Raw genomic sequence first — 18,498 nt, 5'->3', positions numbered from 1 at the left:
GCCACTTTGGCCGAGGCCTTTATTGGGGCAAACACGGGGGGTCACTTGGACTTATTCTTGCTTTTGCCTGGAGGTAGTTGGAAGGGCCGCTCTAGGGTGGTCAGCTTGCTGTTGAGCCTTTCCTCGCTGGCCTTGAGCCGCTCCTCCACCAGCTGCTGCAGCAGCTCCAGCTCCTTGTTCAGCTGGGTCTTGATGTAGGCTCGGAGGAGGGAGACCTGGCCTGCGGGGCAGGGAAGGAGAGATGCTGCTTGGGGCTGAAAGATTGCCCCTAGCTGGACAAACAAGTTCCAAGGTGTCCCTAGGGACAATGTAGGTGGAAATGTTGCTTGAATTCAGAAAATATCAGCCAGCCTTTCTGTGAGAGAGAAGTGGGCAGAATGGCTATTGCCAGCCAGATTTTCTGGATTGCTACTTAATAGCTTTGTGAACTTAGGCAGGTGAGTTCACCTTTCTATGCCTTAGGTTTCCTCCCATGTAAAATGTGGATAGTGATAGCACCTAGCATCTGGGATTGAGGGAGAATTAAATGGGTTAATGTACATAAAATGTTTTAAATAGGCCTTGCCTGGCCCTGGTCGGTCTGGCTCAGTGGATAAGAGAGTGTGGACCGAATGGTCCCGGGTTCGATTCTGGTCAAGGGCATGTACCTCGGTTGTAGGCCCCTCCCTAGCCTGGGCCCTGGTCAGGGTGCATGCAGGAAGCAACCAGTTTCTCTTACATCGATGTTTCTCTCTGTCTTTCCCTCTCTCTAAAAATCAATAGAAAAAGTGTCCTTGGGTGAGGATTTAAAAAATAATAATAAAAAATAAAATGAAATAGGGCTTGCCTGGCACATAGTATTATCAGTTATGTGCTGGCTGTTGTCACCAGTTTTTCTGGAGCTCCTAGCAGCTGTGTTTATCTGTCATCTTGGACTTCTGCATGCTGAATCATTGGAGAAAGGACACCATGACTAAAAAAGTCTGAAGTCCTGATGTGGTCTAAACCCTTCATTTCACATTTGCCCCAAGTCATAGAGAACCCAAACTCCTCCAGGTCCTCACTTGGCTCTTGCTGTGGCTCAGCCACCGTTTCTGATTCCTCCTCCTGTAGGGTGACGGCCTGCTCCTCCACCTCCTCGCCGCCTTCTTTCTCTGCAAGCCAGAAGCAGGAAGAGCCTTCAGCCCCGGCCCCAGCCCCAGCCCCAGCCCCGGCATTCTCCCTTACCTCTCTCATCCTCTGGCCAGAGCTTGGGTGGCTGCAGCCCTAAATAAGTCAAAGACAGATCCAGCCGCACCTGGGGAGACAAAGAGGCAGCTGAGAGGACGGCATCTGCACTGAGGGGAAGGGGAACTGAGGGGTGGTCCAGGGCCCAATACCTGGGGAGTAAAGACGTATTTGTAGAGCTTGAAGTGGCGAAAGTAGGTGTTGACCACATAATCAGCCAGGGCCAACAGCTGTTCCTCCTTAAAAAGGTTGATACTGAAAGGGGGCCGCTGTGGGGGTGACTGGGAATTAGAGGACTGACCACCTCCTGAAGCTCTGGCCTTTTCTCCTAGTGCCCAGCTGTCCAGGAGCAGGGAGAGCCCACTGTGGCCTTCAGAGGAAGATGAGGGGGATGAGTGTGAGAACAGGCGATGGGGCTAGACCTTGTCTGGGGAGGAGCGAAGATCCCATCAGGGGAACTGACCCTGACTCCATGGCAAAAAAGAACACTGGTGAAGTAGCGGTAACATTCCTCCACATTGCCCAGGGGGGTTGCTGGGAGGGAAAACAAGATACTCCAGTGAGTCACCTCTGTGATAACCATTCATTTTACTCAATCAAGAGCTACACTACTTAGGCTGACATGTTAGTGGAAGGGACATACAATAAACCAAGAAATACATCATTTTAGCTCTTGTTAAACATCCTGAAGAAAACCAGTTCTGGGAATAAAAGGGAGAAAGCAAGAGCTATTTTACTGAGCACTGTGCATATATATATTTCATATACAGGGTGTCCCAAAAAATATATACACACTTTGTATAATTATTAATTCCAATGTCTTTTTAAAAAATATATATATTTCTTTATTGATTTCAGAGAGGAAGGGAGAAGGAGAGAGAGATAGAAACATCAATGATGAGAGAGAATCATTGATCGGCTGCCTCCTGCACGACCCCCACTGGGGATTGAGCCCACAACCCAGGCATGTGCCCTTGGCCGGAATCGAACCTGGGACCCTTGAGTCGGCAGGCTGACGCTCTATCCACTGAGCCAAGTTGGCTAGGGCTCTTTTTTCAGATTTAACCCATTGGGATTAATAATTATTCAATGTGTATACTTTTTTGCGCCTCCCTCCCCCCATAGCAGAACAGTCATTATTCTTATAGATAAGGAAATGAAGATTTCATAGGTGAAATAACTATGTGTGGTAACACTGCTAATAATGACAACAGATGCCAGGGGGTGATCTCCCTATTTCTACTTCCCATGGTTACTTATGCTATCCAGCCTCCTCCTCTTTCCTGGGCTCAAACCTTCTGGTCAGCAGCGCCTCTTACCAACACAGGCCTTGTGAAGATCTTGGAGCAGGGCACAAGCCGTTGATGTCTGCTCCATTGAGAAGCCCTGCTGGCGGCAGAAGATGAGTGCATGGGAGAAGAGATCCAGGGTGATGGCATCCCGCAGGCTCTGCTCAGGCCATCCTAGCCCCAACAGGTCGGCCAGCACCCTTGAGAGGGAGAGAGGATGGGGTGAGAGACAATGGAAGCCTCCCTTCACTACCCCACACTAGTGTACAACATGCTTTGGAGCCAGGCATTTCTCATGCCTTCCCAGTACACCCCTCAGCCTTTCACTTGCTTCTTCCCTTCCCTGCTTCTCCCCCCTCCATACTCCCTCATCTCCTCAGCATTGGCCGTCTTCTCCAGCCTGTGCATGGAATGGATGTCCAGGTACTTCCTGCCATAGGAAAAGAGGAGAAATGGTGTTGGTGGCCATTATACATTAGTCTCATGGCAGGACTAGAGCACTAGACTGGGAACCAGGAAACCTGAGTTTGAAATTTGGCCTTTCCACTAACATGCCGTGTGACCTTAAGCAAGCCACTTCCCTCTCTGGGCCTCATGTTTTCCATCTGTAAATAACTGATAGGATCTAAATGAACTTTTTTTTTAGAGTGGGAGAGGGAGAGGTAGGGGAAGAAAGAGAAACATTGATATGAGAGACATCCATCAATTGGTTGCCTCCCGCTTGTGCCCTGACTGGGCCAGGGATCGAACCTGCAACCCAGGTATATGCCCTTGACCAGGAATGGAACCTGCAAGGTTTTAGTGCATGCCTAACCACTGAACACACTGGCCATGGCCTAAATTAATTCTTATGATTATTTTCATTATAAAGCCTACGGTTAGGAAACTTGAGTTCTTGTTTCTGCTCTGTCACTCCCTTAATTGTATGACTTTGGGCAAGTACCCCTGTGGGCCTCAGTGTCCCCATTTGCACAATGCTCCATGACAGCTTTGATATTCTATTTACTTCCCACACTTGCTCTTTGGACTATGGAGACAGGAGAGCCAGCTTCTAGTCATCTTGGGTAATCGCATCTCTGGACCTCAGTCTCCTCATCTGTAAACGGGATGTCCTATCTTTTTTTCTGCCCTGGCTGTTTGACAGGGCTTTTGGGGAAGCAAGGGAATCACGCAAGAGTGAAATGTAACTTTTCCCAAGGCTCTTTACACTCACCACATGCAGATCCGGGGCTGGGGCAGAGGAGGCTGCGGAGAGAAAGCAGATTGGACCAAAGTCCTTGTCCCTGGTCCATGGCAAATCTCCAGGGGACCTGAGAACTCGCTTTCTCGTCTTAAGGACTATGAACGAACAACGCGGGCGGGCAGGGCTTCAGCAGGCCCTAAGTACTATTAATGAGCATATTAACAATCCATTCGCCGCTTCACCAAGGCAGCCTAGGAGACGCCTTAAAGTTAGTAAACATAACGACGGGTGGCGCCCTGTCCGGAGCCCTTTTACAACATTCACGAGCGGACTACTCGTCCTTACCGGGAACAAGTTGGCTGCAGGATCTTCATCCTCTTCCACCGAGGCCCTGGTGCCGTACTCGGACCGCACTCCTATTCCCAAACGCGAGGCTAGTTCATCCACTGAGCTGCGGTCCTTCTTGCTTTCCCGCCGCAGTTCGGAGGGCTGTTCAAGGTCCGACTGCGTTCTCAGGCTCTGGAATTGGCTGGACTTCCGATGGGTCATCTCGTCGCTCCTCCGGGTCACGGTCACCGCAGGCTCTACCTTGCCTCTGCTCTGGGACCACCGGTTCTCCTCAGGCACTTCCTAGGTCTGACCCGCTATCCACGCTTCAGCCAATCTTCGCAGCCGAGAGGTCGGCTGCAGCCAATCCGCGGGGGGCGTCGCCACCCGGACGGTTGCTAAGCGCCTCGGGGAAAGAAAAGGAAGTGTAATGTACGCGTCCATTAGAAGAGAATGCGCGTGCGTAATAAATTGCAAAGTGCCCCCCGCTTCTCCAAAGTTTCTAATAAGAGGCAGACGACGTCGTTAGGCTGGGCGTGGGACGGTGCTGTCAGTTACCATAGGAACGTCTACTGGCCAATCACTGAGAAAAAGAGAAGTTCGGAAGAAACCCGATAGGAGGGACAAAGCGCAACCAATAGAAACAGGAAATGCAGTGCCACCACATCCGGCATTGCCCCTGGCGCCTGCGCTCAGTGCTGGGGAGGCCGGGTGACGTCTGGTGAAGTCCAAGATGGCGGCGCTCGGCTGATCCTGCTGCAGGTGAGCGGCCTGGGGCGGTGAGGGCGGGATGCAGCAGGTATGTGCGGGGAAGGGTTGGGGCTGCGGAGCACCGGTCGCGTCCACATCTGTGCTCTCCGTCTTCTGCAGGTGACGGAAGTGCCGCCGCCTCCTGCCTGACGTTCCTGGGGAGACCCTGCACCGCTCCTGCCGCCGCGGCCATGTCTGGGCCCGGCAACAAACGCGCCGCCGGCGACGGGGGCTCGGGGCCCCCAGAGAAGTTGAGCCGCGAAGAGAAGACCACAACCACACTTATAGAACCCATTCGTCTTGGGGGCATCTCTTCTACGGTTCGTTCCAGCCCTCTCAACTTAACCAGACTTCCAACTCTGTTCTCCGCCCCAATCGCCCGGAACCTTATTCCCAGTTCCCCAAATTTAGCAGGATCCACCTTACAGGACACTGTTGAAAGACACCGAGAACAAGGCGTCTGCCCTCCCTTCCCAGATAGGAAAACAGGCTCCTGGAAGGGTTCGGAGGAGACAGAAGCAGACCCTCCTCAACCAAGACGCTCTCTGTGGGTGTCTGCGCCTCTTTCAGTCCTGTTAGCAGTTAGTTTGGGGGATACTCCTCTTTCCACCCATTCCATTTGCTGTCTTCTGCCTCTCTCTGTGATTGATATCTTGGGTCCTGCTTGACTTTCTTCTTGGTCCTTCTGTTTTTCTCCGTAGGAGGAGATGGACCTGAAGGTTTTGCAGTTCAAGAACAAGAAACTAGCAGAGCGGTTGGAACAGCGACAGGCTTGTGAAGATGAACTCCGAGAACGAATTGAGAAGCTGGAAAAACGGCAGGCCACAGATGATGCCACGCTCCTCATTGTCAATCGCTACTGGGCCCAGGTGGATGCCCCTCTGCTTTCCAGGACCTGGCCTTGATCCAGTTGCCAATTCTCAGACTCCTCTGCTGGGCAGCAGTGTTATGATGGAAGCACCTGAGGAATTCATAACATTTTTGGTGCTTTCTCCCTTCAGCTGGATGAAACTGTGGAAACCCTTCTCCGGCATCATGAGAACCAGGGGGAGCTGTCTTCAGGGACAGAGGCGCCTGGAACCCAGGAGGGGCCGACCCGTGATGAGACCCCTCTCACAGAGCCAGGGACATCAGAACTGAGGGGTAGGGCCAGAGCCCTAGGATCTGGGGAGCTTAATTATGTTCTGGGAAAGGTCCTGGAGAGGAAGGGACTTTTGATATCAGGCTCCTGGAGTCCCTACCTCCCCTCCCACACATGCACATAAAGTTGATTTCATGTTTGGGCAGCATAGTACAAGCTTTGGAATCTGAGTGACTTGGTTCATAGTGCATTTTATATTTTGATATTCATTCAGTTCAAAGTGTTAATATTGAGTGTTGACTGTATCTGGCACTAATCTAGACTTGCAGGAGACAGATAAGCAAAAAGAAATACTACCACTGCCATCAGAGAGGAAGTGATTGTAAATCATAAAAGTATAGGGGCCCCTGAACGGGAATTAGTGTGTGTGCACTTGTGTGTGGTTCTATTTTATTTTATTTATTGATTTTAGGGAGAGAGAGAACATCATAGATTTGTTATTCCACTTTATGCATTCGTTGGTTGATTCTTGTATGTGCTCTGATCAGGGATCAAACCCACAACCTTGATGCTCTAACCAACCGAGTGACCCAGCCAGGGCCTGGTGTGGGTTCTAATTTAGTTTGAGAAGGCAGAGAAGGCTTCCCTGCAGAAGTAATTGGGAGCATTGTGGCCTTAGGGGAATTACCTCTTGAATCTCTTGTTTTGATTTCAAGATGGGGATAACAGTGCACTCTAGGTGTTGGTTGTGTTGATTCAGTGAGCCCAAGAGTGTTGAATGGCTCAGTCTGGAACTTGGTTCAGAGTTGTAACTGCTGCTCTTGTCCTCATTAGTGTTTCCATCCCTCCTAGAGACCCTGCCCGTGCAGCTGCGGCCCCCACTCAGTGAGCCAGCCTTGGCTTTTGTGGTGGCACTGGGTGCCAGCAGTAATGAGGAGGTGGAGCTGCAGCTGCAGGGCCGAATGGAGTTCTCCAAGGCAGCCGTGTCCCGTGTCGTGGAGGCCTCAGACCACCTGCAGCGCCAGGTGGAGGAACTCTGCCAGCGAGTATACAGCGGAGGTTAGTGCTTTGTGCCCCGCCCCAGAGATGTCCATACCAATTTGCATCTTTATGCTATCCCTTTCTCAATGCCTCTGGCCCAGAGGCAGCCAGAATTCCCCAAGGAATAAGTCAGTCATGTTCTCAGGGAAGGGTTAGGTTGTAGATGGGGGCTCCAACTTTGATTTCTGGAGTTGAACTCTAAAGAGATCAAGAGGAGGAGTTGTTGATTCTAGTGGGGCCAACCCGTTTTGGCGGGATATCTTTTTTGGAGCACTTTGCACAAATCTCGGTGGCAGATGCTGATCCACAAGACATAGCAGCAAGTGCCCAGGCTTTGTAGGCAGACAGGCTTCCCCAAACCTTCGTTCTGTCACTCTAGCCTTGGCATTTTGGGCAAATGGCTCTCCTCTCTGAGCTGGTTTCCTCCTTTGTGCAGTGGGGGTAAAGACTCCTGGCTTTGTCATGGTGGATCACACTGGGCACATAGCAGACCCCAGAATGAGTTAGCACTTTTCCCCATTGCCCTGGACTTGACTCTGACCCGAGCCCTGACTTCCCAGGGGATAGTGAGCCCCCTGGTGAGGCGGCTCGGGCACGCACCCGGGAGCTGGGCCGTGAGAACCGGCGACTTCAGGACTTGGCCACCCAGCTACAGGAGAAGCACCACCGTATCTCATTGGAGGTGGGCGTTGCATTGTTGGGGGTGGGATTAGACCCAGGGCAGGGTTTAGGTTAGGTGGACACCCAAGCATCTTAGGGAACCAAGTCTCCTCATTTAAGCATCTGCCCTCTTCATTGTTCTCAGTACTCTGAGCTCCAGGATAAAGTGACATCAGCAGAGACCAAAGTGCTAGAGATGGACACGACAGTAGAGGACCTGCAGTGGGACATTGAGAAGCTGCGCAAGCGTGAGCAAAAGCTCAATAAGCACCTGGCGGAGGCCTTGGAGCAGGTGGGGCTGGGGTGCCGTGTCAGACGGAGCCAGGGCTGGGTACCGAGGGCCCTAGGTTCTCTCCTCCACACTCACCTGTCTGTCCGTCTCTCTTTCTTTCTCTCTCCTCTCCACAGCTCAACTCTGGCTACTATGTGTCTGGGAGTTCCTCAGGCTTCCAGGGGGGCCAGATCACACTCAGCATGCAGAAGGTGAGCAGGTATCATTCTTCCCAGTCCCTCCTGTAATCTTTTCTCTACCCTTGACATTCCCCACAGAATTATGGTGTCTGAGGTCCTTCCCTGTCACCCATGCTGCTCTTTGTTGTATTCATGCACAAATATGTTCAGTAAGTAATTGCTAAACACTAAGTGCTAGGCAGCAAGCATATTGGAGAACAAAATAGACAAAAACCAAAGCTTTTATGGAGCTTAAGTCGGGAGAACTGGCCAGAAGTAAGTAAAATAGTACATCAGTTGGTTATAAGCACCACAGAGAAAGTATAGGCAATAGATAAATGGAAGTGCTGGAGGCGATTGGAATTCTCAGTTGGTGGCTGAAGAAGAGCCTTGCTGAGACTCTTAGTCACAGTGCCTTTAATCACTGTCTCATTCCTTGTCCTATCGATGCTCTCTCACCTCTTGGCAGTTGCACATTTTCTTGGTGCTGTGGGGATCCCCATGCCCTAAGCCCCTTTCCTTTACTCTTCAGGGCTTCCAGGAAGATTTCGCTCACTCCTTGTCAGTTACAACAAGCCTTGGTTCCCAGCATTCACCATGCAGTATTGAATTTTCTTCCACTTGCCTGGGAGCTCTTAGGAAAGTGCTTAGGTCTGGCATGTCCCAGGGGCTTCAGAATACATCATTGCTGCACATAGGAGAGCTTGAATGAGGCTTTTGTGAAGGAAACATGCCTCCTGGCCTGGCCCTGACTCCCACAGCCTTTCCCATTCCACAGTTTGAGATGCTGAATGCGGAGTTAGAGGAAAACCAGGAATTGGCCAATAGCCGCATGGCAGAGCTGGAGAAGCTACAGGCCGAACTTCAGGGGGCTGTGCGGACCAATGAGCGCCTCAAGGTGGGCTGTTTGGGGCTGGGAGGGCCTAAGACTGCAAGGTGGGGGCTGAATCCTTTCACTGACCACTTTTGGGCATCCCTGCCTTTAGGTGGCCCTACGTAGCCTTCCTGAAGAGGTGGTCCGGGAGACGGGGGAATATCGAATGCTGCAGGCCCAGTTCTCGCTGCTTTACAATGAGTCCCTGCAAGTGAAGACCCAGCTGGATGAGGCCCGGGGGCTGCTGCTGGCCACCAAGAACTCCCACCTGAGGCACATTGAACACATGGAGGTATGGCCCAGGAATGGGTGGGGGCTGTGGGTAAGTGGGGTAAGGCATTCCTGGGTTAAGTCCCTGTATGCCTGCCAGGGGTCCCTTGGGAATAAATTCTTCTTAAGCCACTGAGGCCTAAGGTAGGGGGCTTGCCAGGGAGCAGAGGGATTGTGTGGGTCCTTAATGCCTCACCCCACAGAGCGATGAGTTGGGGCTGCAGAAGAAGCTGCGCACAGAGGTTATCCAGCTGGAGGACACACTGGCCCAGGTACGCAAGGAGTACGAGATGCTGCGCATCGAGTTTGAACAGAACCTGGCGGCCAACGAGCAGGCGGGTATGTGGTGAGGACAGGGTGGAGGTGGGCCTTACCTGGGATTGCTAGGCCCTAGTGAGGGGCTGCTGCTCACCCAGATGCAAGAGGTTTAACCCTTCCTGTCACAGAGCCTCGTCTCCCTGTGGAAAACAGGTACCACACCACCTGGCTCAAAGGCACAGTAAGAGTTACAACCAGCTGAGGTGGTTGATGGAGCAGGCTGAGAGCATGAGCTGTCAGCCCCACCTGTGGTTCTCTGGCCTTCTGGTGTCTCTCTCAGATAGATAATTTATTTTGGAAAGAATTATTTAATACCACCTATGGGCCAGGCTCTGTTCTCGGCTTTGGGATTATACCAGTGAACAAAACAAAGAATCCCTGCTGGTGTGGAGCACTGTTATAATGGGGGAAGGCAGGAATAGAAAAGAAAATATAGAATATGTATTTTAGATAATGACAAATATGCCAAGAAAAATAAAGCATGGATTGAAGACAGGAAGTATTAGGAGAAAGGGTGTTGCAGTTTTGGATGGGAAGGACTGAGAAATGGATTACTGAGAAGGTGACGTTTGTTTAAAAATCCAGAAGTAGATGAACTCACTTTTGTGAATTTACTGTTATGTGTTCTTTTGAAGGAAAGTTGGAAGTATTTAAAAATGTACATGAGCAGAAATAACACACAGTGTGAAGTTACTTTTGGGTGAATTTTCTTCAAAGTAAAGTCTACATTACTTTGATGAGATCATATTGTAAAGTCTACATTACTTCGATGAAGTCATACTGTATAAAGGCTTCAGTTTTCCTCTTCTTTATAATGGGAGTGATGGCTCTGGCTCCTCTTCCCCCCACTAAAGAGTTGGGCCCCTAATCTAGGGGCCAGTCTGACATTAACCCCTGACCCTTCCCTAGGGCCCATCAACCGGGAGATGCGCCACCTGATCAGCAGTCTTCAAAACCACAACCACCAGCTAAAGGGGGATGCCCAGCGATACAAGCGGAAGCTGCGGGAAGTGCAGGCTGAGATTGGCAAGGTGAGGAGCGTGCTCCTGGGAGAACCTTGGCTAGAGCCCAGTGAGGGCCATCTCACTGCAACCCTGTTCTCTCCTGTGCTTTGCAGCTCCGGGCCCAGGCCAGTGGCTCTACGCACTCTATCCCCAACCTGGGCCACTCGGAGGACTCGGGCCTCAGTGCCCCGGCCGCAGGGAAAGAAGAGGGTGGGCCAGGCCCTGTTGGAGCCCATGAGACCAGGAAGGAGATAGCTTCAATGCCTGTTGCCACCATGACCACCTCCTCAGCAAAGAAGGAGGAGCTGGTCCCCTCTGAGGAAGATGCTCAGGCCTTAACCCCCGGGCCCCAGGGCCCCTCTTCCCGGGGCCGAGAACCTGAGGCCAGGCCCAAACGGGAGCTTCGGGAGCGGGAAGGGCCTGGCCTGGGACCCCAGTCTATAGCCTCAGCACTTGCAAGAGCTGATCGGGAGAAGGCCAAGGTGGAGGAGGCGAAGAGGAAGGAGTCAGAACTCCTTAAAGGTCTCCGAGCAGAGCTCAAGTGAGGCCCTATTCCTGTCTTCTTCCCACCCCTGCCAAGTGGCCTCCAGCCCTGCTTACCAAGTCCTCCTGTGCCTCCCCCAGGAAGGCCCAGGAAAGCCAGAAGGAGATGAAGCTGCTGCTGGATATGTACAAATCGGCACCCAAGGAGCAGCGGGATAAGGTGCAGCTCATGGCAGCTGAACGCAAGGCCAAGGCCGAGGTGAGGTCAGGTAGGGCTTGTGGGGCATATAGAGAGGCTACCCCATAGGGTTCTGACCAAAGCAGAGCCCTAGATCAACAGGAAGTCATGACAGGAGAGCTCCCTCCTCCTGGTGGCTGTAGGTCGATGAGCTACGGAGTCGTATCCGGGAACTGGAGGAGAGGGATCGAAGGGAGAGCAAGAAGATTGCAGATGAGGATGCCCTGAGGCGAATTCGGCAGGCAGAGGAGCAGATAGAACACCTGCAGCGCAAGTTGGGTGCCACCAAGCAGGTGTGAGCCTCTTGTTCTCTTGCTTCTAAATGTTAGGATTCCCTTTACCCGCTCTCCCCACACCCCAGTCTTGGGTTCTTCTAGCAGATGGTCTGGTTCCACTCTGTGGTTCTTTGCTCAGCTGTGTTTTCCTGGGGTTTCCCCATGGTCATCCTGTCCATCTACCACATTCCCTCTGTCCTTTCCTGTACAGGAGGAGGAGGCTTTGCTGTCGGAGATGGATGTGACAGGGCAGGCTTTTGAGGACATGCAGGAGCAAAATGGGCGGCTGCTGCAGCAGTTGCGGGAAAAGGACGATGCCAACTTTAAGCTGATGTCGGAGCGGATCAAGGCCAACCAGATTCACAAGCTGCTGCGGGAAGAGAAGGATGAGCTGGGTGAGCAGGTTCTTGGCCTCAAGTCTCAGGTATGGTCACCCTGGGCTTGTAGGGTGGAGCTGGAGAGGCAGGGGCTTCCCAGCACTGAATCTACCCCTGTCCTCAGGTGGATGCCCAGCTGCTGACTGTGCAGAAGCTGGAGGAAAAAGAGCGGGCCTTGCAGGGTAGCCTTGGAGGTGTGGAGAAGGAGCTGACGCTGCGCAGCCAGGCCCTGGAGCTCAATAAGAGGAAGGTGAGGCCGGGCCTCGGGGAGGCAACATCGATGCTGGCTCACAGCTGAAGAAGTCAGGCTCACGTCTCAAACTCTTACTGTGTTCCAGACCCTGTGCTGAGTGAGGACTTTTCATACTTGGTCAAATTTTAGTCTCATAATAATCCTATGACAGTTTTTCTTGTTATCCGTGAGGAAACTGAGGCTCAGGAGGTCAACTGACTTGCTCAGGAAAGAGTAGAACTTGGATTCGGTCCGTCTCCTTGGCTCTAGGACCCACATCCTGACCTGTAAAATGGGGAGGGTGGTTCCTGTCACATAGTTGTATTAAAACAGAAATATCTAGCTCGTGGTAAAGGCTTAAGATGGATATTGATTTTCATCTTCTTTCCCCACTGGGCTTTTTTCTCCTCCTGCTTCATTCATTCATTTAGGCCGGAGGTGGGGAACATCAGTATGAGGCCTGCGAAATTATTTGGTCTGGCCCTGCCAAGGCAACTGCAGGTGGGACTCGAGATTCAATAAATCTGGGAGCTTTTTTCATAGCAACAAAATTTATAGCAAGTGAATTACATTAAGCGAATGATGTTTTAAATTTCCAAATGGCCCTTGGTGAAAAAATGTTCCCCACCCCTAATTTAGACAGTATACATGCCTTTGCTGTATATACCCGACCCTGTGCTCAGTGCTGGGGAGACCCTGGGAACAAGAGGGTCCTATTAGAAGAGGGAAATTCCAGTCTTTTGGGGACATAGCCAGCCAGTAATCCCAGAGACAAAGCAGTGTTATCACAGATCATAGCGAGTCTTGTGAGGGATAGCTAAGGTGGCTGAATGAAAAAATAGGAAGGGACATTTAAGTTGAGGGAGTTGCAGGGGAGACGTATGTATTGGAGTTGTAGCGGAGGGACAAGTCCTGTGCAAGCTTAGGTTCAGGAGGGAGCGTTATGCAGGTGAGGAAAGTGTCAGGAATGAGGGAGAATAGGAGCAGGTATGAGTCCAGAGGTGAGGAGGGACCAGCTCCAGTGAAGAAAATTGGACTTAACCCCAAGAGCAAGAACCACTGGAATGTCTGACACAGGCCTCTGTGGACCATGGCGCCTACTCCGTCGGCTCAGGAGAACGGTGCCCTCCTCCCTGTCCCCACCTCAGGCCGTGGAAGCAGCCCAGCTGGCTGAGGACCTGAAGGTACAGCTGGAGCATGTGCAGACGCGGCTGCGAGAGATTCAGCCTTGCTTGGCAGAAAGCCGGGCTGCTCGAGAGAAAGAGAGCTTCAACCTCAAGAGGGCTCAGGTGTGCACATGGTGGGGACAGGGTCACTGGTGTGGCCTAGGGGGAGGGGGTCAGGATGCAGACCTTGTACTTAGCCCGGCCCCTGTCGTGCTTCAGGAGGACATCTCACGACTGCGGCGCAAGCTGGAGAAGCAGAAGAAGGTGGAGGTTTATGCAGATGCTGATGAAATCCTCCAGGAGGAGATCAAGGAGTACAAGGTGGGGCTGTGGGGCTCGGTTGATGGATAAGATTCCATCAACCTAGGAATCTTAAATGAGGGGTTGGTAAGAGCACTAGTGGGTGGTCTGGGGACCCCAGAAATAAGCATAGCAAAACGTGGGCAGACCTGTAATGGAGAATCAGACAACTGACCACGAATTGTACACATACTGCAGGTCAGGCAGAGTGCTTGGCAAGGTGTGAGAGGGCTTGGAACTAGATCTAGTCTCAGAGCTCTTGAAATTGACAGTGTGTTGGAGGAGGCAGCCAAGTAATTCTCCCATCTGAGTGATCAGCAGTGTGGGAACTCAGGGGAAGGGAGGCTCTTAAACCGGCCCTGGGGGTCAGCAGGCTTCCGGGAAGGAATGTCATCCAAAAGAAACATGAAGGATGAGTCCGAGTTGGCTGTGAGGAATGGGGACAAGAGGATTCTGGCAAAGGGGAAGGTAGAGGTGAGGCCCCTAATTGAGAGAGGGGTCTTGGAGGACAGAGTTGGACATTGTATTTGGAGGACAGAATGTGGATTTTGTGGTGTCCAGCGAGCCTGAGAACATTGGGCAATGTCAACCTAAAACGTGCGGTAAGCCAGGTTGGCAACGTGGAGACATGCAAGGGTTTTAAACCATAGCATTGTGGTCTGATTTGCTGTCAGATTTGGGTTAAAGTGGGTAAAGACTAGAGGCAGGGGGATTTGTTAAGCTATTGTAATTGTTGAGGCAAAACCTGATCCTGAGCGAAGGTATTAGAAACAAGTAGAGGAGCTCAGGAGATACTTAAGAGGCAGAAATGCTTGGATTCAGTGATTGGAGGGAGACAAAAATACTGAGAACTCCTGGGTACCTGATTTGAGAAACTGGGTGAATGAAGAGTGGCATTTAGTGGGATTAGGAAGACTGAATAGGAGTAGGGGTTGGTGGGCAGTGTTCAAAGATGTTGAGAACAAGGTGCTCGCGGGACATGCCTGGGAAAGCACTCAAAGCAAAAGGGCAGGTCTGGAGAACAGAGGCTTGGGGATTACCAGCTGAGGCAGAAATAGAAGTGAGGGTCTGTGGCATAAGAAGGGACGGGGTCATTCTCCTTAGGAACCTCAAAGCTTTAAAGATGGGCAGAAGAGAGAAGCCTGTGGATTGGGGTGAAGGAGAGTGATGATCATAGAGGGAGTTGATGGGGGAAGCACTTCGAGGAGGAGGGGGTGAGGTGAATCAGAGCTGCCAAGAAGGCAGATGAAGTGAGTGACGAGAGATGCCCCTTGGATTTGGCAGTTTTGATGGGAATGGTCCTTGGACAGGGGTGGAGGTGGAGGTGGAGGTGGAGGTGGAGGTGGAGGTGGAGGTCAGATGACAGATTACTTGCACACTCGCTAACTGGAGTGAAGAGAGAGTGGAAGGTGGGTCATAGATCTTTTAGACAGTTTGGCCTTAAAGGGTCAGAGGCACTGCAGGCAGCTGTGGTGGATAAGGGAAGGATTTCTCAAGAGACAGACAGACTTTGGAGCCTATCAAATGCTGATGTTAGGGTTCTGAGAGCTAGGGAAGGTGGTGGTGGCTGGGCTGGGATTTCAAGCCGAGCCAAGGAGAACTGTTGTGAATGCTGAGTTGAGGGAATTCCTGTCTGGAGTTGGAGGAGAGACTTGGTGGCAGGTTTCAGGATAGGAGCAGAGATTTGTGAAACTTCCAGGGACCCACAGCAGGATCTCTGGACCCAGTTGAGGGTGGAGACTGCATATTTCTAGTGGTTCTGCCATGCCCAGCTGTGACTAGGGGTGCAGGTGAAGTGGACAGTTGGCTTAAGTCAGGATTGGGGTTTTTCCAGAGAAGAACAGGGAGGAAAGAGATGAAGCCAAGGGCAGAGAAGCCCAGGCTGAGCCTGTGGGTTGTTGGCCTGGAGAGGGGAACATGTGACCCCAGCCATCACTGCCAGGTTAGAATCCAGACTGCTGCTTTGTAGCTTTGAGACCAGCTTCTTCTGAGTCTCAGTCCCTCATGTAGAGTGCTCCTCCACACCTCCCAGGGTTATGAAGAGTTAGATGCAGTTGGCTGTGTATGTGATAGCATAGCCAGAACCACCTCCTGCTGTCAGCTGGGGTTCTGGGCACCGTCAGGAAGGTTCCTGATCTGACCTGATGCCTTTGGCTGCCCCAGGCACGGCTGACCTGCCCCTGCTGTAACACTCGCAAGAAGGATGCAGTCCTTACCAAGTGCTTCCACGTTTTCTGCTTCGAGTGCGTGCGGGGCCGCTATGAGGCCCGTCAGAGGAAGTGTCCCAAGTGCAACGCAGCCTTCGGTGCCCATGACTTCCACCGAGTCTACATCAGCTGAACCCATAACTCAGGGGACTTTGGAACACCCGTGGACCCTGGGGGCTGTGCCTCCAGCCCCTTCCCATCTACTTGGTTTGGGGTCTCCAGTGCATGCTAGTGGGAGTGGGATGAGCCAAGCTCAGTTCCACCTTTTCTCCAGTCAGAGCTGAGGCACCCACCATGCAGGAAAGATGTGCTGTGAGCACCCAGGTCGGTCCATCCCAGCCCTAAGGGGGAAATCCCAAGGCTGTGACCTCCCCTGGAAGAGGAGACTCACTCACTGCCTGCTTACACACCCACAAGTGAGGACCAGGGTGAGCCGGGTTCCAGCCCCTTGCTCCCTGCCTTCCAGGCCCTGGCAGGGCTTCTCCTGTGGAGTTCCTGGGCTCTTTAGTCTGGCTCTTGTGCGTGGGGGTGGGGGGGGGGAGTGGGAGTGGGAGTGGGAGTGGGGGAGGGGGAGTAACACCCTCTTCCTGGGGAAGCGCTATGGTTGCTGCAGTCACCTTGCCCTTATTTTGGGAGTGCTGAACCAAGATCATCCGTTTCTATTCTAATCAGGCCCCTCTGGATATCTGCTCTCCCGAGCCCTCTTACCCCCACCTCATGCTTCCCCACCCGTCCCCAGCCCCGACTCTGCTTTCATCTTGGTGGCCTTAACTGCAGTGGAGGCAGAACTTCTGATCATTCCAGGTAGAAGAGCTTCACCTAACCCTGTAACTGAGCCTGTACCACGATGCTTGCTGTGCTGCCTGCCCACGCAAACTGGGCTGTGAGGGCAGCAGGCCTGGCCTGGAAGGTGGAGCTGCTGACAGGTGCCAGGGGCCACTCGGACTCACAGCCCCTGCTCTAGAGATGTCTTGTAATATAGGCTGTATGTCATGAATAAACATCCAACCTTCAGCCTGTGGTCCGAGTAGCCAGGTTCCATGCCCTAAACGTGGTTCCTGGTTTTAGCTGCTACACCTGTCTTGCCGCTGCCCCGCCTGGCGTGTGAACCTGGAGCTTCCGTGCAGATGAGAGATCCTGCTCCTGTCCACCCCGACACGCAGTCACGCTTAGACCTAACGGCTGCCGGGGCTGCGAGGTTCCTGGCTGAGCTCGAGAGGGAGGAACGAGCCTGCAGGGAGAAAGGATCTTCGGAGCCAGCTGGCCCCTCCTCCCCCGGGGAAGAGCTGACCCTGGGGGGGTGGGGGCTCGTCACACCTCTGGCAGTCATTGGCTGCTGGGATGCTGGGAAGCGCCCAGCTGCATCCTGGGAAATGTAGTTCCCAATTGGCACCTAGCAACCAGGTCCTGGGGTGGGGGTGGGGAGCGGGTTCCTGGTTTTGCTGGCGAGAAGTGGCCCTGCGTCCTGCGGGGGCCCTCCCCTCAGACAAACAGATCGGACACCGGTGTGTGACTTTCTTCATTGCAATTTGCGCCGGCGGCTAGCCGGGTGTCGCGTGTCCCCTCGGAACCGTTTCGAGTGTCGAGGGGCACTTCTGGGTTCAGCGTGCTGACGGGTCGGAGAGAGCCATCACTGAGGCTGTACTGGGGCTCACACCAAGGCCGGTGCTGACCGGGGTCGGTTCCGGCGCTGGCGTCGGGGCCATGGCCAGGGTAGCGGCCGCGGGCTTGGCAACAGTCCCATTTCCGTGCGGTCCTGCAGTCGCGCCTTCACAGGGGCTTGCAACCTTGTCTGTGTGTGGGACCCACCTGGCGCCCAGGGTTTCGGCGGGGCTGCAACGGCTGGACCAGGTCGGACTGGAGACGGACGCACGGGCCGCAGTGGCTTCCTGCGCTGTGCTGGAGGTGGCGGGCACGCTCACCGAGGCACGGGCTGTGGCCGGAGATGGCATCGAGCCTCCGAAAATATGTGCGTGGCCCCAGGGCAGCCGTGGCAAGGGTGGGGAAAACGCAGCACGTTGCATCACAGTGAGGCTGCTTGGCGCTGAGAGGATCATGGTGCCCGGGAGTGGGTCGGGGTCAGCCAATATCTGTGAGTCACCCCTTTCCCAGGAGCCACCTCCCTGTGGGCTCCTTAAATGCAAGTTCCTACACATCGCCTCCCCAGATACCTTCCATGTCCGGAGGAGCTTAACACTGCTGGTGAGTCCTCATCTAATAAAGTAGGCCTCAAACCACATTCTGAAGCCCAAACCCAAGGGGATGGGATAAAGATGCCAGAATTTCAGTGACAGGAGCAAGCACTGATGCCACGGAAGTAGAGTAAACTCCATAAACTTTGGTTTGCAATAGCTGCCCGGTGCTGGGAGGGTCTACTTTAGGGGCTGGTCAGGCCCAGCCAGCCTCGAGTTTTGGCCTCTTACAACCCCAGTGGCCTCAGTGGCTGTGTACCCTGGGTTCCTTGGATGGCCAGGCCGGAACTGACCTTGCCTGGCATCTTGAGGGTGAGCAGATGTTGGCCTTTTGATGAAGGTGCCTGTTTTAGCCAGAACTAGGGCTACTGTCTGTGACTGGACACAGGGTCCAGTGGAGCATTAGCACTGCCCTCTCCAGAACTTCCCTCGGGCCCTGTGGTGCTACACTCCCCTAGTTTTCCTCAAATTGACTATTTTCTGCTGGTCCTCTTCCTAATTCTTTCTACTCTGCCTCTCTTCCTGGGTATGTTTATCTGTGGCCACGGCTACAGCTAAGCTGCTATGGCCCAACT

The 18,498-nt window shown here is 53.0% G+C and overlaps 2 protein-coding genes across 3 annotated transcripts; one reads left to right on the top strand and one right to left on the bottom strand.

Moving 5' to 3' along the window:
* Positions 1-29: 29 nt before the first annotated feature.
* Positions 30-4,252, bottom strand: CFAP119 (cilia and flagella associated protein 119). Of its 2 annotated transcripts, XM_079782163.1 has the most exons (9): positions 4,024-4,252; positions 3,709-3,740; positions 2,860-2,925; positions 2,526-2,695; positions 1,670-1,740; positions 1,359-1,475; positions 1,207-1,276; positions 1,044-1,133; positions 30-220 (listed from the first exon to the last, which is right to left on the bottom strand). In XM_079782163.1, the coding sequence occupies exons 1-9, from the start codon at positions 4,225-4,227 to the stop codon at positions 42-44; spliced, it is 999 nt and encodes a 332-aa protein (XP_079638289.1). In that variant the 5' UTR covers positions 4,228-4,252; the 3' UTR covers positions 30-41. The 2 variants fall into 2 exon arrangements, with proteins under 2 accessions (XP_079638289.1, XP_079638288.1); XM_079782162.1 differs by lacking the exon at positions 1,670-1,740 and having other exon boundaries at positions 1,359-1,576.
* A 369-nt stretch (positions 4,253-4,621) lies between these two features.
* RNF40 (ring finger protein 40) lies at positions 4,622-16,745 on the top strand. The gene is made up of 20 exons (XM_079782097.1): positions 4,622-4,767; positions 4,876-5,075; positions 5,457-5,624; positions 5,757-5,898; positions 6,689-6,895; positions 7,438-7,559; positions 7,683-7,829; positions 7,946-8,020; positions 8,766-8,885; positions 8,974-9,153; positions 9,335-9,470; positions 10,359-10,480; positions 10,567-10,994; positions 11,078-11,195; positions 11,318-11,467; positions 11,661-11,873; positions 11,951-12,076; positions 13,207-13,347; positions 13,444-13,545; positions 15,688-16,745. The coding sequence occupies exons 2-20, from the start codon at positions 4,947-4,949 to the stop codon at positions 15,862-15,864; spliced, it is 3,003 nt and encodes a 1,000-aa protein (XP_079638223.1). The 5' UTR covers positions 4,622-4,767; positions 4,876-4,946; the 3' UTR covers positions 15,865-16,745.
* Positions 16,746-18,498: the final 1,753 nt, after the last annotated feature.

The sequence above is a fragment of the Cnephaeus nilssonii genome, assembly GCF_951640355.1.
Source record: "Cnephaeus nilssonii genome assembly, chromosome: 2".
NCBI classification, from domain to species: Eukaryota; Metazoa; Chordata; class Mammalia; order Chiroptera; family Vespertilionidae; genus Cnephaeus; species Cnephaeus nilssonii.
This window is presented reverse-complemented; position numbering and strand designations above follow the sequence as displayed.

What these genes read in the sequence shown, in the direction of transcription:
- CFAP119 (XM_079782162.1), bottom strand. Translation starts at nt 4,227, where the DNA reads ATGACCCATCGGAAGTCCAGCCAATTCCAGAGCCTGAGAACGCAGTCG. An exon ending in CAGCCCCGGATCTGCATGTG is followed by an intron (nt 2,926 to 3,708) that starts GTGAGTGTAAAG and finishes TTCCTATGGCAG; the next exon opens with GAAGTACCTGGACATCCATT. An exon ending in TGAGCCACAGCAAGAGCCAA is followed by an intron (nt 221 to 1,043) that starts GTGAGGACCTGG and finishes CCTGCCCCGCAG; the next exon opens with GCCAGGTCTCCCTCCTCCGA.
- RNF40 (XM_079782097.1), top strand. Translation starts at nt 4,947, where the DNA reads ATGTCTGGGCCCGGCAACAAACGCGCCGCCGGCGACGGGGGCTCGGGG. An exon ending in TGCAGGCTGAGATTGGCAAG is followed by an intron (nt 10,481 to 10,566) that starts GTGAGGAGCGTG and finishes TGTGCTTTGCAG; the next exon opens with CTCCGGGCCCAGGCCAGTGG. An exon ending in TGGAGCTCAATAAGAGGAAG is followed by an intron (nt 12,077 to 13,206) that starts GTGAGGCCGGGC and finishes TCCCCACCTCAG; the next exon opens with GCCGTGGAAGCAGCCCAGCT.